Here is a 22,730-nt window from a genome sequence, read left to right on the forward strand (position 1 = left end):
ATGGTGGTCTTTGCTACCTAGTAAAAGCTTGGGGTTGATAAAGCCTTCTCACTCTTTTTTCAGGTAAATACAGAATGATAGAATGCTATCTAATCAGGAAGACAGATATCATGGTAAAGAAGACGAGCAACACCTTCAAATTAAAATTTACATTGGAACTCAAACGATGGTCAAGTTTTTAAAATTGTAAGTACAGGAACCATGACACCCTAGGCAGACTCTCCACTCCAAATCAATTTATGATCCAGGGACAAACTTAGTGGCATAGACCCAAGCATTGTTGGCAACAGGGTTGTCAAGGTGGTCCAAGAGGTTCTCCAGGGGACCCTTTCCAGTTACAATAGCTTGAACAAAGAAACCAAACATGGAGAACATGGCTAGCCTGCCATTTTTTATCTCCTTCACCTTGAGCTCTGCAAATGTAACAGGATCATCTGCAAGGCCTAGAGGGTCAAAGTACTGGCCACCAGGGTAAAGGTCATTGCCCTCTCCTACTCCAGGGAGGCCATTGATGCGGAATCCCTCGACAAGTCCCATAAGGACTACTTGGAATCCAAGCACTGCTAGGATGCTTTGTGCATGGACAAGGTTAGGATTGCCCAAGTAGTCCAAGCCACCCTCTGAGAAGATCTGAGCTCCAGCTTTGAACCATACTGGTTCCTTGAAGTCCACTCTAACCCATTTCTCTAGTACTTCTGGTGTGATGCAGCCTAGTGCTCCAAGCATAGCCCATCTTCCGTGGATCACCTAAAAAAAATTGCACAATAATTACTTTTTCACATCTTAATTTCACATTGTAATCCATCACGCAACATGATAATAGTGTACAAAGGAGTGTGTTATTGAACCAACGGAAATTTTCTTTCAGCCTCCATTAAGGAGGCAGTAATTTTATTACTCAAATCTAATAATTTTGAGGCCGATATCGATTTGACACATAAAATGTTGCTTTCAACAAACGTAGTTAATAGTCTTTATCACAGTTGTTCGTTAAAGATCCTTCTTTTTGGTCCATAGAGAGCCAATCCGCCCTTAAATATCTAGATAGGACTTTCAAGCTTTTATTGCTGGGACGCCCCTTGGCCACAAATCACAATTCACATTACAATCTAATTAATTATTTATGTTGCGTATTTGATGTTTTGAGGTAGCCGATCATTAGGCTCAATAGAAGCAGCTAATGACAATTTAAGGTTCAATATAAGATGTTTTGAGGTAGCCAATCAATTACCTCAAGAGCCCTGTTCCTGGCGAAGGCCTCAGGATCAGCTGACAAACCAGCAGTGTCCCATCCATAGTCACCTGGAAATTCTCCAGTCAGGTATGATGGAGTCTGAGCTGAAAAGGGTCCTAAGTACTTCAACCTGTCTGGTCCATACCACAACTCATTCCCCTATTTAAAAATCATACACAAGAACGCATCATTATTATAATCCCATCATCACCAAACACAAAGCCAAAGAGAGAGAGAGAGAGAGAGAGATAATACCATGATATATTTGCCATTTCCCATAGAGACAACATCTTTAAGAGGATTAGCACTTGACCCCTTTTGGCCAAGAAATGGGGTTGGCCTAAGCATAGTACTGGAGCCAGCAATTGATGCCATTTCCTTGGAAGCCTTTCCAATGTACTCTCAGTTGCAACTTGTTCGTATCTCTTGAAGGGTAGAGAATTGCAGCCTGGAAGAGTGTAGAAAGGGAAGTGCTGAGTTTATATGACAAGGAAATGAGAATCAGAAAAATGGGTGGCTAAGAATGCAAGGGATGGAAGTGGTGGTGGGGATCTTTGGGGTTTCAATCAACCAATCAGGAAGCAATAAAGGATTTTAAGTATCTCCCAACTCATCTCATTTTATCCACATATTATCTTGTCTAAGCTTAGTTTTTCTTCTTCCTAAGGTTTTGAACTGAGAAAAAAAATCTTCAATCTGGCGCGCACTCATTTTTTTACAAGTTTTTTTGTAGATGTAAAATTTATTCTAAATATGAATCATCTTTAATTAGAATTATCTTTAAAATTATCAGATGTTAAATTTGAAAGTAATTATAAAAAAATGTGATTAGATTCTTTTTTTTTTTAATGATGCTGGGATATTCTATAGCATTTTGCATTACCGCCACAATTTAATGAATTACTAAAATCTCCACCTTATTTTAATATCAAAAATACTAAAATTTACCATAAAAAATAACTAAAATTCTAAAATTGTGAATAATTAATGTATCAGTCTCCCTTTTTTTTTTTTCCTTCGATTATTTGATATGTAAAAGAAGTCACTCTTTAAGTCTTTATCTATATCCTAGATTGGATATCCATTTATGCTATTTGTCTTTCCTGGTACGGAAGAGACAGCCCGTGACAGTAGCACTATTTCCTTCTCTTCAGTATTTCGAATTTCACCAACGGTCGAATTGTGTATTATTATTATTATAATAACAGCATCGAGAAAGGCGAGAAAACCATATTCATGTACCACCAGTTTACCACGCTCCACATCATAAGAGATCACAGCCGTTCAATTCATGGGTCCCACATCCTCCTCCGGTAATAGCTAACCAATGGAACGGTAAATGTACAGGAAACGGATGGCCATTACATAAACGGTATCGTTTAAGACATGTCTATTATGGGTTTTCTGTTATGACAGCTTTTAACAGTAAATTAAGGAAGGAAGCGAGCCAAGGAGCCAAAAACCCCATTGGATTAGAAATGGAGGATTTGCCCCTTAAAAATTCAATCAAGAGGGCATAGGCGCTACAACATTCGTAATTTTTCTGTTGAGTGTTCTTCTCCATTGCTTAAGCCAGTTCAAAGAAAGCGGAAATGGCTCTCAAGAATACCAAAGATCACTGGGCATTTCTGGTAACGTCCTTCTACTGTTTTAAAGATTTGTGGGCTGGGGATTTGGGATTTTTTTCTGGTGTGTTTATTAAGGTTTAACGGATTACGCATTGGCTTATTTTGTATGTAGATTTTGTCACATATTTGATATGGGTTAATGTGTACTTGTCGTGGTCTTGTCTGTTTTTATCAGGTATTGATTGCAATTTTTGGATGTGTTCTTGAGTGTTTTTTCTGCTGTGTTATTGATTGGTTTCTAAATAACATCTCTGCTAATTGTCTTTCGTTGGCACTGCTGAGTCTTGGATAGAATCATGGGAGATATTCATGTTATATAATATGTCATATCTTTGTTGATTTTCTTTTGTACGGTTTTTATCTTCTTGTCAAGGAGCGTGTTAATATGCCTGCTGTGTTTTAAGCTTTATTGAATCTCTGGGAGAATGTAGGAAAAGTAAAACAATTCGAGTTTTTTTTTTTTTTTTTTTCTAAACTGGAAAATTTCAGAATATATTTACCCAAAATAAAATTGTGATATCTGTTCTTTTCCATAATTTTTTTATACCAACCAAATTGAGGAAATTTATGACATATATTTGGCTATTTTCTTTTTCATGTTTAATTGTTCACTAATCACAGACCTTGTGTTCCAAAATTATGGCCCTTGGTACTTTCTTTTTTATTATCTTGAATTATCTTATTAATCATTGTTGATTGATATGTAGCAAGAAATTGAAGCACCAATGTGGGTAGATCTTACCCTAGAAGCAAAATCTAATTACCAAGACATGTAAGTGTCTGTGTAATTGCCTACAAACTTAGACTTCCATTTTCTCTCAGAAATAGTTGAATTTTATATTTGTGAAACTAATATTATTTGTGCTACTTTGCAGTGATGATGGGTGGTTTTATACTAGCCATGAGTAAGCATCTTCTTTCCTTTGGTTAATTGTTTTCTTATTTAGTTATGAAATTTTTAATGTTTCTCTTAGTTATCCATTCTGCCATGGGATTATTTTTTCTTGTGAAATAATAAGGCTTATTAAAGCTTAATCAATATGATATTCAGGTTCCACCACTGTTCTTCTCATCAGCTAAAAGCACAATTTGCTCATTCTGGTGAGAGCAGTATGTCATCTGACATTGATCTGAAGGGGCCATCTTCACCTAAGCTTCCATCCTCAGTTTCAAGATCCAGGGGCAAGCACTGTGCAAGCAACAAATCTGGTTCATTGAATAAGCAGCATCCAGTTAAGGTTTTAAATGGGAATTCTTCATGGGTGAATTCAGGATCTGGCAAGGAAATAAAACCCAAACAAAGCTTTATAAATTCTAATAGAACTTCAAGGTCAAAAATAAGTTTTGTTCTTGAGAAGGATTTAACTGAAAATGTAAGAGAAAATGGTTTGAAAGCTGTATCTAATCATGGAGACTTTGAAGGTAGTTCAAGTTCTGTGGTGGATAAGGCAGGTGAAAGCAATACAAGCACCATTACTTCTGAGAGTGGTCAGAAACCACAGCAAAGAAACCTGGAGGTATCAAGTCAAGCTTTTGGTTATTCAAGTGGACTTTTATCAGCAATGAGGATTAGCCTTAGGAAAAGCTGTGTTACAAGACAAGCATCAAGGGGGGGTTTTAATAATAATAGTAGGAGGCAATCAAGAGGTCACAATTCTGTGTCTGGCAAATCTAGCAAGGGATCATCTTCGAACCATCACTTTGATTTTAAGAGTTCTACATTTGCATTGGTGCAGCATAAAGAATGCACCCCAGATAGCAGAAATGGAGCAAGAATGACTAGAGCAACAAAGAACAAGGTAAAAGATTGTAATGTGTCCAAGGCTTCTAATGTTCAAGTTAAAATGGGAGTTGGCAATGTTAGAAGGGAAGGGACATTTTCAAAGACAGCCCATCAAGAAGTTGCAAAGTCAAAGGTTATAGAGTGTAAAATTTCAGAACACATGTGTTACAATTTCATAAAACATCATAAGCATATTAGTTGTTCTAAATTCTTGCAGGTCCAAAATCAGACCCTGCACGTGAAAGCTTTGCTGCAGCATAGGGTTAACGAACAAGGTTCATTGGCTGGTGTTACAAAAGCTAAAGAGAAGGTTACAGTGGGTAGGCACAATAGATTGGTGGGTGGTGGAAATGAGAATGCAACAGGAAGAGTGCCCTTGAGCCAAAAATTCAGTCATGGAGACGATGCTACTGGAGTCATAGCTAGTGGTCGGAAGGAGGCAAAACAGAATGTTCCACTAAAGTATGATAGAACAAGAGTGGTTGGCCCAAAGGTAAATACCATTGATTATCATTTGTGTAGCCTCAAAAAACTGCTTTTGTTTACTCTTTTCTGAAAACTATATGATTGAACTTGGGGTAAATTATACAGACAGTACCTCAACTTAGGCCTGTGTAACAGTAAGGTATTTAAACTTCAATTTGTAACGCAAAACTTTCTAATCTTAAATTAAGTAACATAAAACCATCTTGTGACTTTCAATGACTAGTTTTTAGGTTATTTAGGCTGACGGGAACTTGAAGAAAATAATGTTAGAGCTCAAAGAATGTTAAAATCAAAGTTTCTGCTTTTATTCTTCAACTTAATAGTGCACCCAATCAGAAAAATCTGAAATGGGCAACTGTGTTCCGTTGATTAGAAATTTAATTGGGATTTCTGTTATAAGAAAATTTTATTTTGTTTGCATTTTTTTTCTTATACCTTGTGGAAACAGTCTTATGCATGATGAAGTTAAAGTAATGCTAGAAGTATGATGAAGTTGATTTATTGCTAGAAGTTATTCCCAGGCTTTTTTTTATTTACAAGGACAATAGGAAATATTATTTTTTCTAATTTAAGTTTTGGGCTCTATTTTTGTTTAGATTCACAAATGCGCAGTTGGACTTTTCTGTTAGGCTTCCCACCCTTCCCAGAAATTCTGGACAATTAAATGGAGACTGTTGAATAAACTATTTTCAGTCATGTTGGCTTTTATCTGAAAGAATGTTGGTTGTCCATCTATTTTTATTTTTCTCACATATCACAATTAACATGCAAGTAAAGGTTAGATTTAGTTGCTGCTGAGACAAATTAGATTGATCAATCACCCCTTTTCCCTTGTCCCTGAGCAACTCTTCTGCCTCCAGAAAAGGCCATAGCCACAGCTCTGTAGGTTAACGACCCTTTAAACTTTTATGCTGCCGCATTGGTCTATTTAAACGCTTGAAAATTACTTATTTGGCTGTAAATTCTGGTGGTATGTTTTGGAGCTTCAAGAGACAACAGTTCTTTTCAAGTCAGAATGCAATGTCTTCACGGCGATGTTATTGAATTAAAAAAAAGAATACCATTAAGAAACTTGAACTTTTTACACTACACCATTTTTGTGACAGTTTCACTCAATTTCTGATTTTTCCATGAACTTATTTTGTGCAGGAAAAAATCAGCAGTCTAAAGAGGGGTAATCATCCAAAAAATGCGGCTCAGAGGATCTACCTTCGATGAGCAAGCATTGCAGAATAATCATCTGTTTGTACATAGATTCTTAACTTTCTCTAACTACAGAGAAAAACAGTCCACATTACCGTCGCTTCCAAGGCTGAATTTACGGGTTACAGGGGCAAATTTTGGTATTATTGTCCCTTGTCACGCTTGGCTTTCATTTGTAAATACTCGTTCTTCGATATTTTTGTATTTGAGCCTTCATGAACTCATTGTTACTCTAATGTTTTAGTAAATTTCATTGATAATTATACTGTATCATAGAGCATCAATGGAAGCTCCTACCTATGTTTGGAAAACTGAAAAACAGTTTCAATGGTGGCTTAAATGATGAACCAAGTATCATCAGCTTCAGCAGGATATGTTGCAAGCCATGTTCATTGGAGGCGATTTCAACTTTAGTTATTTACAGCGTGTTCGTTTCTTTTCTTTTTTTATTTTTTTTTTCAATAATTTGACAAAATCATTTCCCATGTCAAAAAAGAAAAACTCGAGAAATCCAGTAAACATGTCTCTCTCAGCTTCATGTTTCTTCTATTCCAGATCAAGTCACCAGATAAAAATTTCACAAATCCAATGGATGTTTCTGCATCACTTCCCCCTGATTGGGTTGAATGCAACTTAATTTATTAATATATTATATCATATAATATTGTATTGTCTAGTTTTTATTGTTAACATGTTTTAAAAATGATATAATACACATGGTTTAATAACATTCTTTCGTTTGATTAGATAGTATAGCATGATAAAATAAATATAAAAATTACTAAAATACATTTTATTATTGTTTTAAATGTATAAATAGTTTAAAAATATTAATTGAAATAAAATATTAATTTATAAATAATGTTATAATAATAATAATTGAATATACATTATATATTTTTTAATTAATCATTAAATATATCTTATAAATATATAAAATATTAAAACTATATAATTAGACTTTTATAAATTGAGCAGGATAAAATGGAAAAAAAAATTCTAAATCATGTCAAATCAACAATTTAGTAGTTTGAAAAGCTATGGTAAAATGATAATTAGGAAATCATCAAATTACAACCCCCAAACCACCATTTTTTAGAAATAATCTTTCCAAACATATAGAGTAACCATACCTTACAATATGAAACTATCTCAAACCATAATCCAAACACAGTGTTCAATTACAAGTAAAAACCTTGGAGTTTAAATCACATAGAACTGCTTTACATTTCGATGACCAATTTACTTAACGTAGTTACTTTAGTGGCAATATAAATTCTCAAACTACATAGAAGTCACAGCATAGGCACAAGGCTCCCTTGATTACGCTGAAATCAGATCATATTAGATATATGATCTCTCATGTGTCAATGCTATACAAAATCATCAAAGAGTGACATCCATCCCTCAAAAATAAACATAAAGCATGCAGCCAGCAAAATTTCACAGTTCTAAGAAGAAAAAATGCTCTGTTTAGTTCCCTCTCCTCCAATACTTTCCTAGAAGATATGCACCTAATGGGTCTCCTTAGTGTGTCACAATAACAAACCAGGCACTTGACCGGATTAGTAATAGGGTTGTTGAACCTCATTTATCCTTACCTACTTAAAGCTCCATAATTCCTTGTCACCTATAACAAATGGATATATTTTCAGGTTCATGTACAGCTATAAAATGTCAATAACCAGTAAAGACACACCCAGACCCACACACATATAATGCGTCTCATACACCATATTATAACAAAGGGAGTTGTAATTTCTGAGAGAGCAATTCGGCAAACAAGTTCAGTTCAGTATTTCCCCTTCTGATATGACCTTGAATACCTGATAATTCTCCTAAAACATGTGCTAACAAATGGTTTCGGGATATTACAAGGATTACTCTAATATTCGCTATCCCATAAAGGTTCACATGAAGCTGAGGAGCAAACAGACTACATCCTAATTCCAAATATGAAATAGCAATGATTGCATAGATACAAAAGGATAATCATTTAATCTTTCCTGTTAAGAAATTGACGATTTCCACTTAACCCGGTAACCATCAAGGAAAAATCATTGACAGTTTGGCAGAGGCATTCACATTTTTTTTTTTCCTTTTTGAGAAATGCAGAGGTATTCGCTTTCTCTAGCAATAACAGGTATTATGTCCACTGTGGCAGCAATCAATCAAGTGATTAGAACAGAAAGAATAGGCAAAAGCTGTCCTCAAGCTAGAAATCAGCTATCCCCTTTAAAAGTCATCTATAACCTCTTCTGAAAACTCAAATATCACAAATCCCTTTTGGCCTCTCTGATTAGCTAGAAAGAAATATACGTGCCACCATCATTATATCAACATTATTTTTCAATACTGTATTCAAGCCTTAACAAAGATAATGCACACGAGAGATTGCCTAAAGAGAATTATGGGGTTGCCCAATTCTTGTGCAAATTCCACTTCGAAAAAATTGCTACAGTAAATGACAGGAAAATGTTACAACTAAATTATAGCAATTTTAGACAACTTACATGAAACAGAACTTAATGAAGGTAATATGAGTTCTGGGACCAAGCCAAGGGCTAAGTGAAGGTCCAAACGCGTTAAAGTTTTATATGATTTTCTCGGGAAACAACCAAAGCCCGATAAACGAAGTACAGATATACAGAGAGAATTAGAGTACGACAAAATAAATTCTTACCTTTCAGATTGTGGAATTGGAGAGAGGAGTGCGTTATTCGCTGAAAGAAGCGCGAGGTCGAGAGCAAAGGCAGAGCTAGAGGAAAGTGATTTTCGGTGGCGGGCAATTTCAAAGAACCATGACCATTGACCAGGACGCCAAAAGGGAAAATGGATCAACTTTTTTCATTTTTGTGCTATACTATCCCTGATATTTTTCATATTTACAACTTGTACCTCCTTTTCGTATTGTTTAAATTAGTGAGACGTTATGGATTTTTTTGTCACTTTATCTTTCCTATCTTCTTGTATTATAATTCTTTCTATATGAAATCTTTTTTTTTTTAATATTGTTAATATATTAATTATGATTTTTTAAATCTATCAATTTATTATTTTTTTACGATTTTAATTCATTGATGACTTTATTTCTCTCATTTTTCTTTAGTCCACCATCAATGGGCTGTCTGGCGCAATAGGGGAACCTGGGCCGGCAGTGATGAAGCTGAGATTTGAAAATGGGCTGACACAGGGGCGGAGAGCTCCAATACTTTTATTTTTGTTTTGATCCTGCACTTTTATTTAATCTCATTCATATTTTTTATATTATTTAATTTTAATTTCTTAATATTTATTTTAATTTCTATATTTTTATTAATATTTTATTTAATTTCTTTTTAATATTTATTTTTAATCCCTCTAAACATAAACTTCTAATTCCGCGACATTACATTAGTCATTAGATCTTAATCTATTTATAATAATTTTTATTTCTTCAAGTACAAAATAGCTGTAATTGTTAATTCACCAGTTTAAAAATAATTTTCTATTTATAGCAAATGACATTTTCAAGTCAATTTTCGTATATTCATAATAAATTATTAATATTTTTAATATTAGTAATTTATTATTATTAATTAAAAAATAAAAAAAAATTTCGGTCTAGACCAACCGGTGTCCGGCCCACTAGCCGACTAATCCAAATCGGGTACTGCAGAGACCCATTATGGGGATGACCCTTCCAACTCAGTCTGATCTATCAACAATGGCAGAATTCGAATCGTGGACGTTACTTAAGGAACCTAGCGCCTCATCTCACTAAACCAATTGGTAGTCGGTAAAGAATCAAATATTAATAATTAAGAATATTAATATTCAACACAAAAATTATATTTTCAAGTCAGCAATTAATGATTTTTTTAAAATTTATTACGAAAACATCGTTAAACGCTTGAGTGAGTGATTAGAATAGCAAATTACACAATGCTCACAGTATATATATATTATCTTTTTTTTTTAATTTAATCTATCAATAACACAATACGCATGATACATATTATAAGATGTATCTATTAAATATATAATTTTTATATATTTGATCAGATTAAATTCATTACTACTCATATATATATCACACTCCTAAATTTAATATAAAACATTTTTTTATAAGTGAGTGAAGCACTAATTTTAGTGCATTAAATGTAGATTAGAAGCCAAAAATTCTAACTTTTGGGTGCAGGTAGACGGATTTATCGTCTTATCATCTTCTTCTAGATATTTTTATTTTTTCCCTGAAATTTTAGACGTGATAGTTTCGTCATGCTTATGTATATACTCAAATCGGAAAATGTCCGAGAATCGGACTAAGTTGCATTGCGACAAATCGATGCGTTGAAATCATTGAAGATTAAAATACGATACACACAATCAGAAAAAGATTGAAACTTTCTGCTAATAGAGTGTCTGCTTGCTTTTGGCATGAAATATTAATCATGCATGCTATATTATGTAAGTTGAAATGTCAAATTAAGGAAGCATACGAAATGATTCATTCTGAAATATTAATTAAGATAATATCTTTATAGGTCTAATTAAATCAATCTTTTATTTTCATCCTTTGTATAGTCAAATAAAGAAATCAACCCACTCATGAAATTGACATTTGCGTTGATTTTGTTTGTGTAGTCTCTGTGGTTGATCTCTTCTTCATTAAGTTTTTCTCGTTCTATATGCCTTTATAGTACTGACATAAAATAAAAGCAACTTTCACAAATAGCATGAAACAAAATAAAATTTTAAAGTTTTCTATGATGGGGAAGAGCAGAAGTTTAATTTTTTTCATAATTATATATTTGTCAAATAGCTAATTAAACCCATGATTATGTGTCTTAACTAACATGCATGGAAAATGAGGCTCATTAATTTTATTGACTTGCAAGTTATAACCTTTCCTTTTGTTTGTTTGTTGAAGGAGAGAATGCATGGGGGGCCAAAATGGTAGGGCTTCGTGTGAAAACTCAATTTTTTTTTTAATTTTTTAATTATTAGTGGGATTTATTTGGTGAAATTTATTATTATGAATAAAAACATAAATTGGAAAATCCAATGTAGCCTTTATATTATGTAGTACAATATCTTGTTTTTCGTGAATTTTAGTTAAGTTGTCACTTTCTATCTTTTATATATGAAGCCAAAAAATAAGAAGAAAATATATGAATGGCTTTATTCATGTTGAAGATCCACTACGCCCTTTTTTATTTTTTTTTTCAGTTAATTGATTCAAATTTCAATTATATGATGAGGATAGTTTCTCTAATTTAAATAAATTATTATGTCATTTTTCATCTAAATAATGTTTTTTTATGTTAAATTAAACTAATCCACATCTATTATCAGGATATTACGTTAAATTATATTTTTTTAACTAAGAAGAAAATTAATTAAAAAAATATAGAGGTCATAAAAAGGTTCTTAATATAAGGGAAACAAGCTTTTTTTACTAGTAAAATAAAGAGGACTCTTCGGATATGGTGGTAATAGCTTTCTTAGATTTGAAGTTAGGTCATTAGTTGATATTATTGATTTAACTCAATTATATAGAAAGAAGCTTGCCATCGAGTCTAAAATGATACCTTGTAAGATGCATCATTGAATAATTAATCACTGACTTATTTATATTTCTAATCAAAATTAATATTTAATCATCAATACTAGTATGAAAAATTAAAATCAATGTAAAATAAGATCATCTTATTAAATTAATCACTAATTCACCATGCAAGAGAAACAAGAAACAAGGTGAGGATGAGGATTACACATCCAATCAAATCACTATTCATTCCTCTAATTTGCTATTAGCTAAAAATAGGAAGATAAGATGGATCAAGGTATTTTATTAACAAATTCCAATAATGACAGGATAGAATAAAATCGTTAATCATACATCATAATTTGGATTTTTCATTTTTGTTTTTTCTACAAATTGTCATTTTTTTTTTTAATTTTTGTATTTTAATTCCCATTTTTTCTAACTTCAAATAGCTAAGATTGATGTCAGCATGATGCTTTAACCACTGCTCTCTATTTTTTTCTTTTTTCCCAGTAATACTTTGTTTTATAAACAAAGGTTTATGAACTTCCCATCTTCTTAAAAACAAAAAATTGTTAAAAAATGATATCGTGTGCATCATTTAATAGTCGAGTAAGCATCTCATCATATAAAAAGTCATTAATTAATAATTCAATGATAAGAATCTATTATATTATAAAAATTTGAGAAATACAATATATATATATATATATATATATTTACTTATTGCATTAATCTGAATACATTAACGATTTTTATAATAAGTGTAAATATACCTTTATCATTAAAATTGTAATTTCTTAAATGAATATTAATATGTGCAAAAAGAAAAAATTATTATCTAGATCAAATTTATTATAGATATAAAACTCAGTTACGTGAGACTCGCGTATTTAATAAATAAATTTTACAATACATCTTGTATTTTATATTTACGAATAATCAAATTTAAATAAGAAAAATTTATACAAAAAGTATAATATTGAATATTAATGAGTGCATATCTATGCTTGTTAAAAAAAAATTGATATAATATATATTTTTTTTTAAATTTCAAATTCCTTTATATATTGGTGTTTGTGTTTTTACATTTATTAACATTGTTCTTCGGCACATCATCATAAGGTGTATCTAAATCTCCAATTAAATTGGTTATATGATAATCAACACAGGTCTCTAGAAGCGGAACTACGGCCATGGCTCCACTAAAATTTTCAAAATTAAAATTTTATATATAAATTTAAATATATATAACTCAACTCAATTAAATATTTATTTCAAAAACTTATTAAAATCTATCATATGAATTTTATTTTACTCTAAATAATTTTAAATTAAATCTTTAAAGATATATAATAATTCGAAATCATATTATATTACTTTCTTTTAAAATTATTTACCCTTTAAAATTTTTTAAATTAAATTTTTACCTATAATACTTAACGTATTTTTAAAAAGTTGCTGTTTATTTTTTAATATTTTTATTTTTATTTCGATTTCTGTATTAATTATTTTATTTAATTTTAACTTTTTAATATTTTATATTTTGATTTTGATTTCTAATTTCCTTTCAAAGATAAAATTTTAATTTCCCTCTTACTTCAGCCGTACTTGGCTTTTCATGTGTTTCGACCCGAAATCACATCAAATATGAGCAATAACATGTCTAGTTGAAGCCCAATTCCTAAATAGCTTCACTTTGAAGAATGCCAGTTGCTAGTACTTCTTAGTACATTATTCATCGTACAAAAGAAACTTACGAATAGAAGCAAACTGAACCTACACATTTCTAACTTACAATTACATTTACACACAATCAACTTGAAAAATAGTAATTAACTAATATATTTGTAACTCAAAATTTTAGTGGAATATAGAAAAAGATTTTTTTTTTTAATTTAAATGAGATAAATATTTTTTTTATAGGATGAAAAGATACTTTTTATACTGAAAAAAAACTTTTATTATAGTATTTTTTAATTAAATTTGATTTCTAGCTAGATTAAAATTGAGTAGGGTGAAACTAGTATTAGTTTGGGGGCCTTGGCTACTCTTTAGGATTTCAAAATTAAAAATTTATCTATATATTTTTAATATATTTTTTAAAAAATTACTGTTTACCCCTAAAAATTTTTAAAATTAAAAATTTATCTATAATATTTAGTATTTTTTTTAATTATTATTTGGTCCTTCAATATTTTTATTTATGTTTCAACCCCTACAATTTATATAAAATTCATTCATATTTATATATTATTCAATTTTAATATCTTAATATTTTATATTTTTATATTAATCTCTATATTTTTATCAGATTTCATTTGATTTCTTTTCAACATTTGTTTTTGGCCCTCTCCAATATCATCTTCTAGTTTTGCCCCTGAAATTGAGGAGATTAATATTATGAACAAGAGTATTGTGAAAATTTTTTTTGACTTTCATCTATTACAAAAAGGCTCTTGCCCATTGTAGCATAATGAAAGTCCTTGGTTTGTAGTGGAGAAAAAGTGTACAATCCAAGAGAATCATTCTTATCTTTTGATAAGAGAGTTCTTATTTTTATAATTTAAAACACCTTTTTATAGTTGTATATTATAGTTAAAATAGTAAATATATTAAATTATGTATAGAAAAGAATAAAAAATATTAATTAATTAATTTATTTTAAGTAATTATGTGTTGTGCGCTGAGAATTTTTTAGAATTTAATTGAGATGGTGGATAAATATTTTTAAGTTTATAATTATTTATTATTTTAACTATAGTGAAAGAAAGTGTACTCATAAATGCAACTTTATATTAAAAAAGTAAGCTAAATAAATTTTATTATTATAAATATTTACTTTATAGTTTTACGCTTTTTCGGTTGATAATATTAATTTTATTTTATATTCATATTAAGCACGAACTGCATTACAAAAAAGAAAAAACAATGTTAAAAAAATCATGCCATTATAATAATAGAAAAAAATCTATTTAGATTTAATTTTTAAAATATAAATATTTAAATTTTATTTATTATATATTAAAAACACAGTATAAACAAAAATTTCGCTATCAACGTGCGCTTAGATACGAACTATGGGTTTGATTACCATCCAGAAACAATTAATTAAGTAATGAATGAAGAGATTTTCCAGCGCCTATATGCTGAGAGTGGAGCACCCTATAAATCGTGGTAGGTTTTAGCTGCAACATGAATCATGTTAGGGTGAAATTATTGGTTTTAGAATTGACTGCATTTACAGTGTGTTTGGCGTGTTTAAGGGGTCAGGAATGGTCTAAATCGTTCCTGTTATATTTGGCAGACAGTTCTAATTTCGACATTGACAAAAAATTTGCCTAGCTTGCTGTCTCAACTTTCTCCAAATAATTCACCCCTTATCCCTTTCAACTTTCACCTCATTGCCTTTTCAGTCACCATGGTGACTTGAAACTGATAGATTAATTTATTGAGACTGAAAAACACAGCAACAACTAAATATACAACAGGAAAAAAAAAAATAATAAGCTGAGTATATGTAAATTTAAAATTTCATAGGCATTTTAGATTTTATTGTAAAAATTAGTCAAAGAGAAAATTTGTTGAATATATATATGTAATAAAAAGCATATTCCTTTCACATATACGCGAATGAAATTTAATTATAAATATAAAATGAATATGAAAACCCTGACACATTCAATAATGCTCACCATCACCATAGCCATCCAAATGTTTTAGATAATAAGGCTTGTGGGACAAAAATTCTGATGCCAGGCCCTCTGCAAATTGATTTTGATAATCTGCCTTGTTTCCTAGTAGATATCTTTTGTGCCAATAATGAATGATAAAAATAATAAGGGAAATCCTGCTTCCTCTTATCCAACTTTTCCTTGGGACCCAAAACGGCAGCCTTATCTTCTGTCTCCCATTGTTTTGCATTGTTCTTCGGTTTGCTTTTTTTTTTTTTTTAATAAGAAAAAACCATATTAATGCTCACCTTTCAAACTAATCATATTCACAGGATCAGATTAATTTTTTTTTTAAAGACAACAATAATGAATTTTAATTTAATAGTATTTCAAATGCAAATTAATATTAATAAGGCCTTAGTATATGGAATAGTTATATATAATGAACTCCCCATGAATATTGGTGGCGTGGTGTCGCTTCGCTTAATAAAAGGTCGGAATTCTTTTTCTTTGAATCCTTTTGTCTCTGTATTTTTAGATTTTTAAAAATTATTCAAATCATTAATAATTATATTAATTACACAATAAATATTAGAGTCCCACATTGAAAATCGATAAAAATTAAAAATAATTATAAAAATAAAAGAGAAACAAACCTAATTAGTTTAAGTCGATTTAATAGAAATAATTATAAACTCAAAATTTTACATGCTATTAGATCATGTCACAATTCAAAAATGAATAATACATGCCCACCATGCAATGAGGTAGATTTAAGTGGATTCATGGATTAGCAAAACTAAGTCTATATAATCAAATTTCAAAGAAGATGCTAAAATCTAGATGGACTATTACATGCAATCCAAATAACAAATGAATCTAAAAAATTTAAATTCACTCTGATCAAACTTGAGAAAGTATTAAAAAGCAACGAAAAATTAAAATAATAATATAAGTCATTTTAATAAAAATAATCTCAAACTCAATAATAATCTTGCTAACAATTTTTAGGTAAGAGAATTTTACAATAAAAGGCAATTGTCTATCAATTTTATAAATACACGAAATTTCTTATTTTTCATTTTTGTTTCTTTTCATGCTTTACATGACCAATATAATAGCACTAAAAAGTACATGAGATTTGTATTTAAAATGATTATTGATGAAAAACATTTTTATTAAATATATAAAGTTTCTCAAGTTCAAAGGTCAGCCAACAATGCACTAGATTGTGTGGCAAAGTTCTTTACTAGAGGAAAGCTTACTTTTAATTGGCTTTTTATTCCGTCTGTAGAGCTATTGTATTTTTTGAGTTTAGATGCCCAACGGGCCTTATAAATGCACTTGTTGTAAAAAAATAAAATAAAATAAAATAAAATAAATAATCTCATTTTTAATATAATTTTTAAATAGTCTTAATTTCAAATTCAATGATTACACATTTACAATAGTTAAATCCATCACGCTCTGAATTATTATTCTTACAATGACAAAACTATGTAGTACAAACCAAACTACAATCTTTATATTTTAGAAAAGGCCAAACCCAAGCATACTTGAAAGGTCCAAAGAAAGCCAGCATATAGTTTCAGGGTGGTGGACTCGTACAGCAGTGGGCACATGGAGGTGGAGAGCCAACCAGTTGATGGACCCCACTTTCTGTCCTGTTCGTTCTGATTTTAAGTTTAATAAACAAATCCTAACAAGTGTCTTTATGACTGTGATTAAAAAATAATTATTTATATTCATTGTTATATATTCACTCATTATAGTAAAATCTCATAATAATTATTTACAATGAATAAATCCCACGTAATAACGTAAGAAGTAATTTTAGTTGCCTTTTAATCAGTACTCTAAAAATCTTTAGTTGGAAAACCAATATAGAAGAAAGATTGTTTTATGTGCGTTAAACTATTAATATAGAAGAAGCCAAACACATTTAATTAATAAATTTTCTTGCCAAGGAGATTTCTCTGTGGGTGGGTCCACTCCTCCATGCCAATCTGTTCCTTTGTCCTCCTGAAGCTACCCCATAATGGACTAATTAATTACAAGTAGTCGCTTTCCACCATTTTTTTTTGGTGTGTTCAGTACTCTACTTCATCACCGCCCAATCAAAACAGATCTGGTGCTTGTAGTTTTCTCTATTTCTATTTTATGTGGAAATTTAAGTTCGAATTTTTTATTATTATTAATAATTAGTCTTTTTTTTTGGTAACATAAGATAGTTTTATTCTTAATTAATATATTTCTTTTGTGCATGTTATGGTGCAATTGTTATCATTGTATGATTTAAAGAAATAATAATAAATATAATAATTTAAAAAGATCTCTCTATGCGATTCGTGATGTATATCTGCAATGGATTTTATGGCTTATATATATATATATATATATATAATCCCATACTAATATAAAATAAATCAATAATAATTTCTATAGATGTGTAGAAGAGTTGCATGCTAAATCTGCATCTGTTATCTTAATTTTTGAGGATTTATGCCTTTATTTATTACTCTTTCTATCCATAAACAATAGTTACACTTGGAGTTTTCATAATGATTAAGAAAATGATTAGATGACTTTATTTTTATAAAAAAATATTAATAATTTATTTAATTATCTTTTTTTGAGAATATGAATAAATGAATATCAACGTAATAAATAGTTGATTTAATTAAGAATGAGGTGGTAATATTAATTTTAAAAAAATTTATAAATATTTATTACATTTTATAGAGATAAAGTATAAAATTAAAAAAAAAATTAATTCTTCTTAATTTTCTAAATGTAGCAGATAATTTTAGATAAAATAAAAAGTTAAATGTGACTATTATTTGTGTACGGAGGAGGGAATAAGATTTTGTGTATTTTTGTAAAAAAATTGACAAATATTGATCTTGGACCATATCTTATATTTTGATGATTATTAGATGGAATTTATTAAGGGGACTTCATGGTGATATTAAATTTGAGGTCATGAAGAGGATATTCTTAATTAATGAGCTTGAATCTTAAAAATAAAATTTAGTGCATAATTTAATTGATGAATCACTGATTCGTGTGTGTTTCTCTTACTCCACTGCTCCCTCCAAAACCCATAATTTTTTAATCAATTTTATTTTGATTGATGTTTGAAATCAAAAGACCAATTAAAGGTGGTGGTGATTCATATTTGGAATTCTGAAGACAAAGGATTGAAGATTTCGCATGTGATTGGGTAAGTGAGTCTGGTAAATAATCTATCTAGTAGATATTTTATTTTATTTGAATTAAAATTTGAATTCAAAACATAAATTAAAATTAGATATAAATATATTCTTTTAAATTATAAATCACGCTTTAAAAATAATTAAGAAAAGAATAAATTATTCAAATAGTATCAACTTAGGTAGTATTTAATTTGATTTCACTGTTTAATTCAATTTAATAGCTAATAGATATATAAACAGCATTAAAACTGCAGTTATATTTGATAAATCATCTATTATCTTTATTAGCTTTGCAATAAGATTCATCAGCTGATTTTATTTTATTTTTATTTAGATTATATTATTTTTTTTAATTTATTCATTATAAAATTTTTATATCTCAAAAATTATTTTTATGTTAATAATTTATTTGTAATTAAAAAAAATATAATAATTTAATAATTATATGTCTATTTTAATAATAAAATAAATAATATAATATATATTTTTATTATTCATTTTATTTATTAACAATGATAATTAAATATAATTTTATTAAATATTTAAAATATATAAATTATTATTAATTATCTGTGTTCAATAATTAAATTAAATAGACCCTTAAATTAAGCCATATAAAGTATATTGAATGTGATTTATTAAAAATAGTTATAAATTCTTTATTTAATAATGACCGACACAATAAAATAGTCAGAATTTATAAATTTGAATTACATCCAACCTTTCGGAATTTATATTAAGTTCAATTGATTGTCCTATCTAATCGGATTATAGTAATTTATGTTCAATATATAATGATTATTATGCAATTAATGACCTCTGATTATTTGATCTCAATTAGAATTTTAAATAACTGATATGATGCGAATTAATTATAAATTTCAAAAGTTGAAATCATTAGGAAACAAATGAAGAATATGAGCATGATTAATGTGAGGCCAACTATAAAATATTTATAGGTGTTACTTATAGATTGTAAAGTCATCAACATTAATTTGTGAAGCAGTAGCAGGGGCCAGGGCTATAAAATAAATAAAAAAATTAGGTATGTGTTACAATCGTTCTTGTCCATTTTCTTTGTTTCAATAATCGCCAGCTCACATGCCATTCCTACCACTACAATTAATTTTTACTGTTCAAATAATAATAATAATAATAACCCATGTTTTTATGTGTATGAAAGATGAGAGAGAGAGTTTTGTTGGGCTCCTAAGAATGCATAACATGGGGTAGTGAGCAGTGATGAGGAACGTTCGTTTAGCAGAGAGATCAAATGGTATAGTACAAGAAGTAAATGAGGTTGAAAATAAATATCAAAGGTGTCATAATTGATGAACAAGCAAACAAAAAAGACGAAACTGCATGGAAGCTGGGTTCTTCCATCTTTATTTAAGCTCTGAATAAGACCCGCATATATTCTTTGTCCCTTTCCTTACCTTCTTCTTAGTTCTTATCTCTAAACGCCTTACACACGTTCACTTGTATTGTCTTCACCTTTCTCTTCCTGCACCTTCCTATAATATTATCCTTTTTATTATATATGTCATTAATCACCGTTTGATCATATACCTCTATATTAAGACTGGGATTAGTGCATACTGCACATATAGCCACCAAAAATATTATTCATCCTATGATATTTCTGTTCAATTCCATAATTCTCCGGACAAAACCCAGTTGGATTCTCATATTTTCTCTATCAATAAATCTTTTTGCTTATAAAAAAAATATTATCTCGGTTAGAAAATATAAATAAAATGGACAATCAAGCCTATAAAGAAAGAAACAACGAAAAACTCTTTTTATCTCATATTTTTATCATTTTTTAGTTAGAACTTATATGACTCCTTTAATTTATATTGTTAAAATATTTGATCATTAACCTTTTTAAATATACAAGTACAGAATGTCCACTCCTAGTGATTATCTCTCACCGCTATCATGAAATAAACAAATAATGATAAAAAAAAAGAAGAAAAAGAAACATGAAAAACTTAAATTTTACAATAGGTTTATTATTATTATTACTACTATTATCTATGCTTTTTGGGTTGCTTTTTTTGGACGCATATATAGCAAATTTCAATTGAGAATGGACTTCTTGGCTTTGCATGTTTATTTAACTTTTGTCTGCAAGTGATTTCAAAAAGCACATTTATTGTTCCTATCAACAAATTCACAATATGGAGCCCACGTCATAGTAGAGGGGGGCATTGGGTTTTGATTTCTTGAATAATTAAGAACTCCATGATTTGTGCTTGATTTTTCACTTTTCTTCCCCCATTTATGATGGTACGTGTGATTGTACTTTTAGGCTTATTGTTAAAGCCATTGTGGCAAAGATTTTAAGCTGTAGATGAGCACATTAAAGATACTCAAAGTAAAGCAAATGCTTGCCCGTCGTTTTTATCCTCCGTTCATTATCGTTTTCTTGTGATATGATTCTCGTGGTTGCTTTATTGATTCTCCCATGACTTTCTTTTCCGTCTTATATAGGAATTTGGATATTAAAATCTTAATCTTATTTATATAATTAATTATTTGAGTGAGTTATAATTTAATTTTTATATATTGTTATTATTATTTATTAATCATTTTCTATATTTCAAGAATTAGTTAATAATTTATCTTCGTCCAATTCCCTAAATATTAGCATTATTTATGAATTAATTATTTTATTTTAATTAGTCTTTGAAGTTTAACTCCATCAACTAAATAATCTCTCTTTTATCTCTCTCTTTTATGACTCCTTCCACTTATCTCTTTCCATCTCCCTCTTATGCTTCTCCTTTTATCCCTCTCTCTTCATCTCTATTTTGTTCATGCTTCAATCTCCCTTCATATCTATCCATTTATATATATATATATATATATATATATATATATATATATATATATATATATATATATATATTATGTTCATTAATCCATCTAAATTAAGGCATTTGGACTTGACATTTCATTTTCATTAGTAATCCATAAACCTCCATATTTTCTCATCGTTAGATCTTAAAATGGGTCTATATGTAAGCATCGAAATATTTTGATAGAATCAGCTATCAATTAATATAATTTTTAAATATAGAGACCAATTCATAAATAATGTCAATATCAATGAACTAAATAGTAATTAATTTCATTGAGCACTAACGATAAATTGCTATTTTTTAGATGAAATGACCTATTAATTGACAGAATTAAAACTCAATGATCAATCAATTTAATTTTTCAAATATAGAAACTAATTAATAGATAATGACAATATCCAAAATCTAATTAAATTTGAATGCTCCCTAATTATTTCACTATTAGTAACTTATGGCTGTTATTTATAATTTGAAGCAAATCATCAACATTTTAGGATATAATATAAAAGTTAAAAAAGGTTCTGTAAAACATATATGAATAGTTGAGTTTAACTCGCTACTCTTATGAGTGAAAACAAAATATAGGGGGTCATCGTGTTGGGTCAGTTTGGATTAGAATCGATAATTTTATATCAGAATTTAAAGAAATTGGAACTAAATTATAGGGTTCCTTAATTTCAATTTGATTCATTTTGAACTGATTTTAATGAAATTTATTGTTTAAAATTTTTTGAAAATTAAATCCAATTTTAATATACAATTGAACTTGTTAGCTTTAATTTAATTCAAAATTAATTTTATCTAAGTAGTACATAATATATGCTGGATGTAGATTAGAAAAATGGCGTGGTATCAGACATAGTCAAAAGCCAATGAATAGAAAGGGTAAGGAGAGGACCGAGCGTTTGGTGGTAAGCCTAATGAGTGGCATGGTCTCAATCTCGATTTAATCCCTCTACATTAATACTGATGACTTAGTACTGTGATATGAGTTCGTGACGAGTTGTTCCACGTGTACTTAATTGGAATTCACTTTAAATTTGGTGATAAATTTTCAGGTTAATTTTATTTTTAGTCTCTTAATTTAATTAATTATATTAATAATATTTT

At 29.3% G+C, this 22,730-nt stretch overlaps 2 protein-coding genes and 1 long non-coding RNA gene across 4 annotated transcripts; 1 reads left to right on the top strand and 2 right to left on the bottom strand.

Moving 5' to 3' along the window:
* Positions 1 to 108: 108 nt before the first annotated feature.
* Positions 109 to 1,776, bottom strand: LOC110643763 (chlorophyll a-b binding protein 13, chloroplastic). Its single transcript, XM_021796241.2, has 3 exons — positions 1,490 to 1,776; positions 1,232 to 1,393; positions 109 to 747 (listed from the first exon to the last, which is right to left on the bottom strand). Exons 1-3 carry the CDS (start codon positions 1,607 to 1,609, stop codon positions 238 to 240), a joined length of 792 nt encoding a protein of 263 aa, XP_021651933.1. The 5' UTR covers positions 1,610 to 1,776; the 3' UTR covers positions 109 to 237.
* Positions 1,777 to 2,358: 582 nt separating this feature from the next.
* On the top strand, positions 2,359 to 6,604 carry LOC110643743 (uncharacterized). Of its 2 annotated transcripts, none has more exons than XM_058136601.1 (6): positions 2,359 to 2,865; positions 3,570 to 3,634; positions 3,738 to 3,767; positions 3,914 to 4,661; positions 4,863 to 5,138; positions 6,281 to 6,604. In XM_058136601.1, the coding sequence occupies exons 1-6, from the start codon at positions 2,827 to 2,829 to the stop codon at positions 6,347 to 6,349; spliced, it is 1,227 nt and encodes a 408-aa protein (XP_057992584.1). In that variant the 5' UTR covers positions 2,359 to 2,826; the 3' UTR covers positions 6,350 to 6,604. The 2 variants fall into 2 exon arrangements, with proteins under 2 accessions (XP_057992584.1, XP_057992583.1); XM_058136600.1 differs by having other exon boundaries at positions 2,409 to 2,865; positions 3,914 to 4,778.
* An 890-nt stretch (positions 6,605 to 7,494) lies between these two features.
* Positions 7,495 to 9,331, bottom strand: LOC131173989 (uncharacterized). Its single transcript, XR_009144340.1, has 2 exons — positions 9,018 to 9,331; positions 7,495 to 7,964 (listed from the first exon to the last, which is right to left on the bottom strand). It is a non-coding gene; the product is annotated as an uncharacterized LOC131173989 (long non-coding RNA).
* Positions 9,332 to 22,730: the final 13,399 nt, after the last annotated feature.

The sequence above is a fragment of the Hevea brasiliensis genome, chromosome 15 (assembly GCF_030052815.1).
Source record: "Hevea brasiliensis isolate MT/VB/25A 57/8 chromosome 15, ASM3005281v1, whole genome shotgun sequence".
In the NCBI taxonomy this organism is placed as follows: Eukaryota; Viridiplantae; Streptophyta; class Magnoliopsida; order Malpighiales; family Euphorbiaceae; genus Hevea; species Hevea brasiliensis.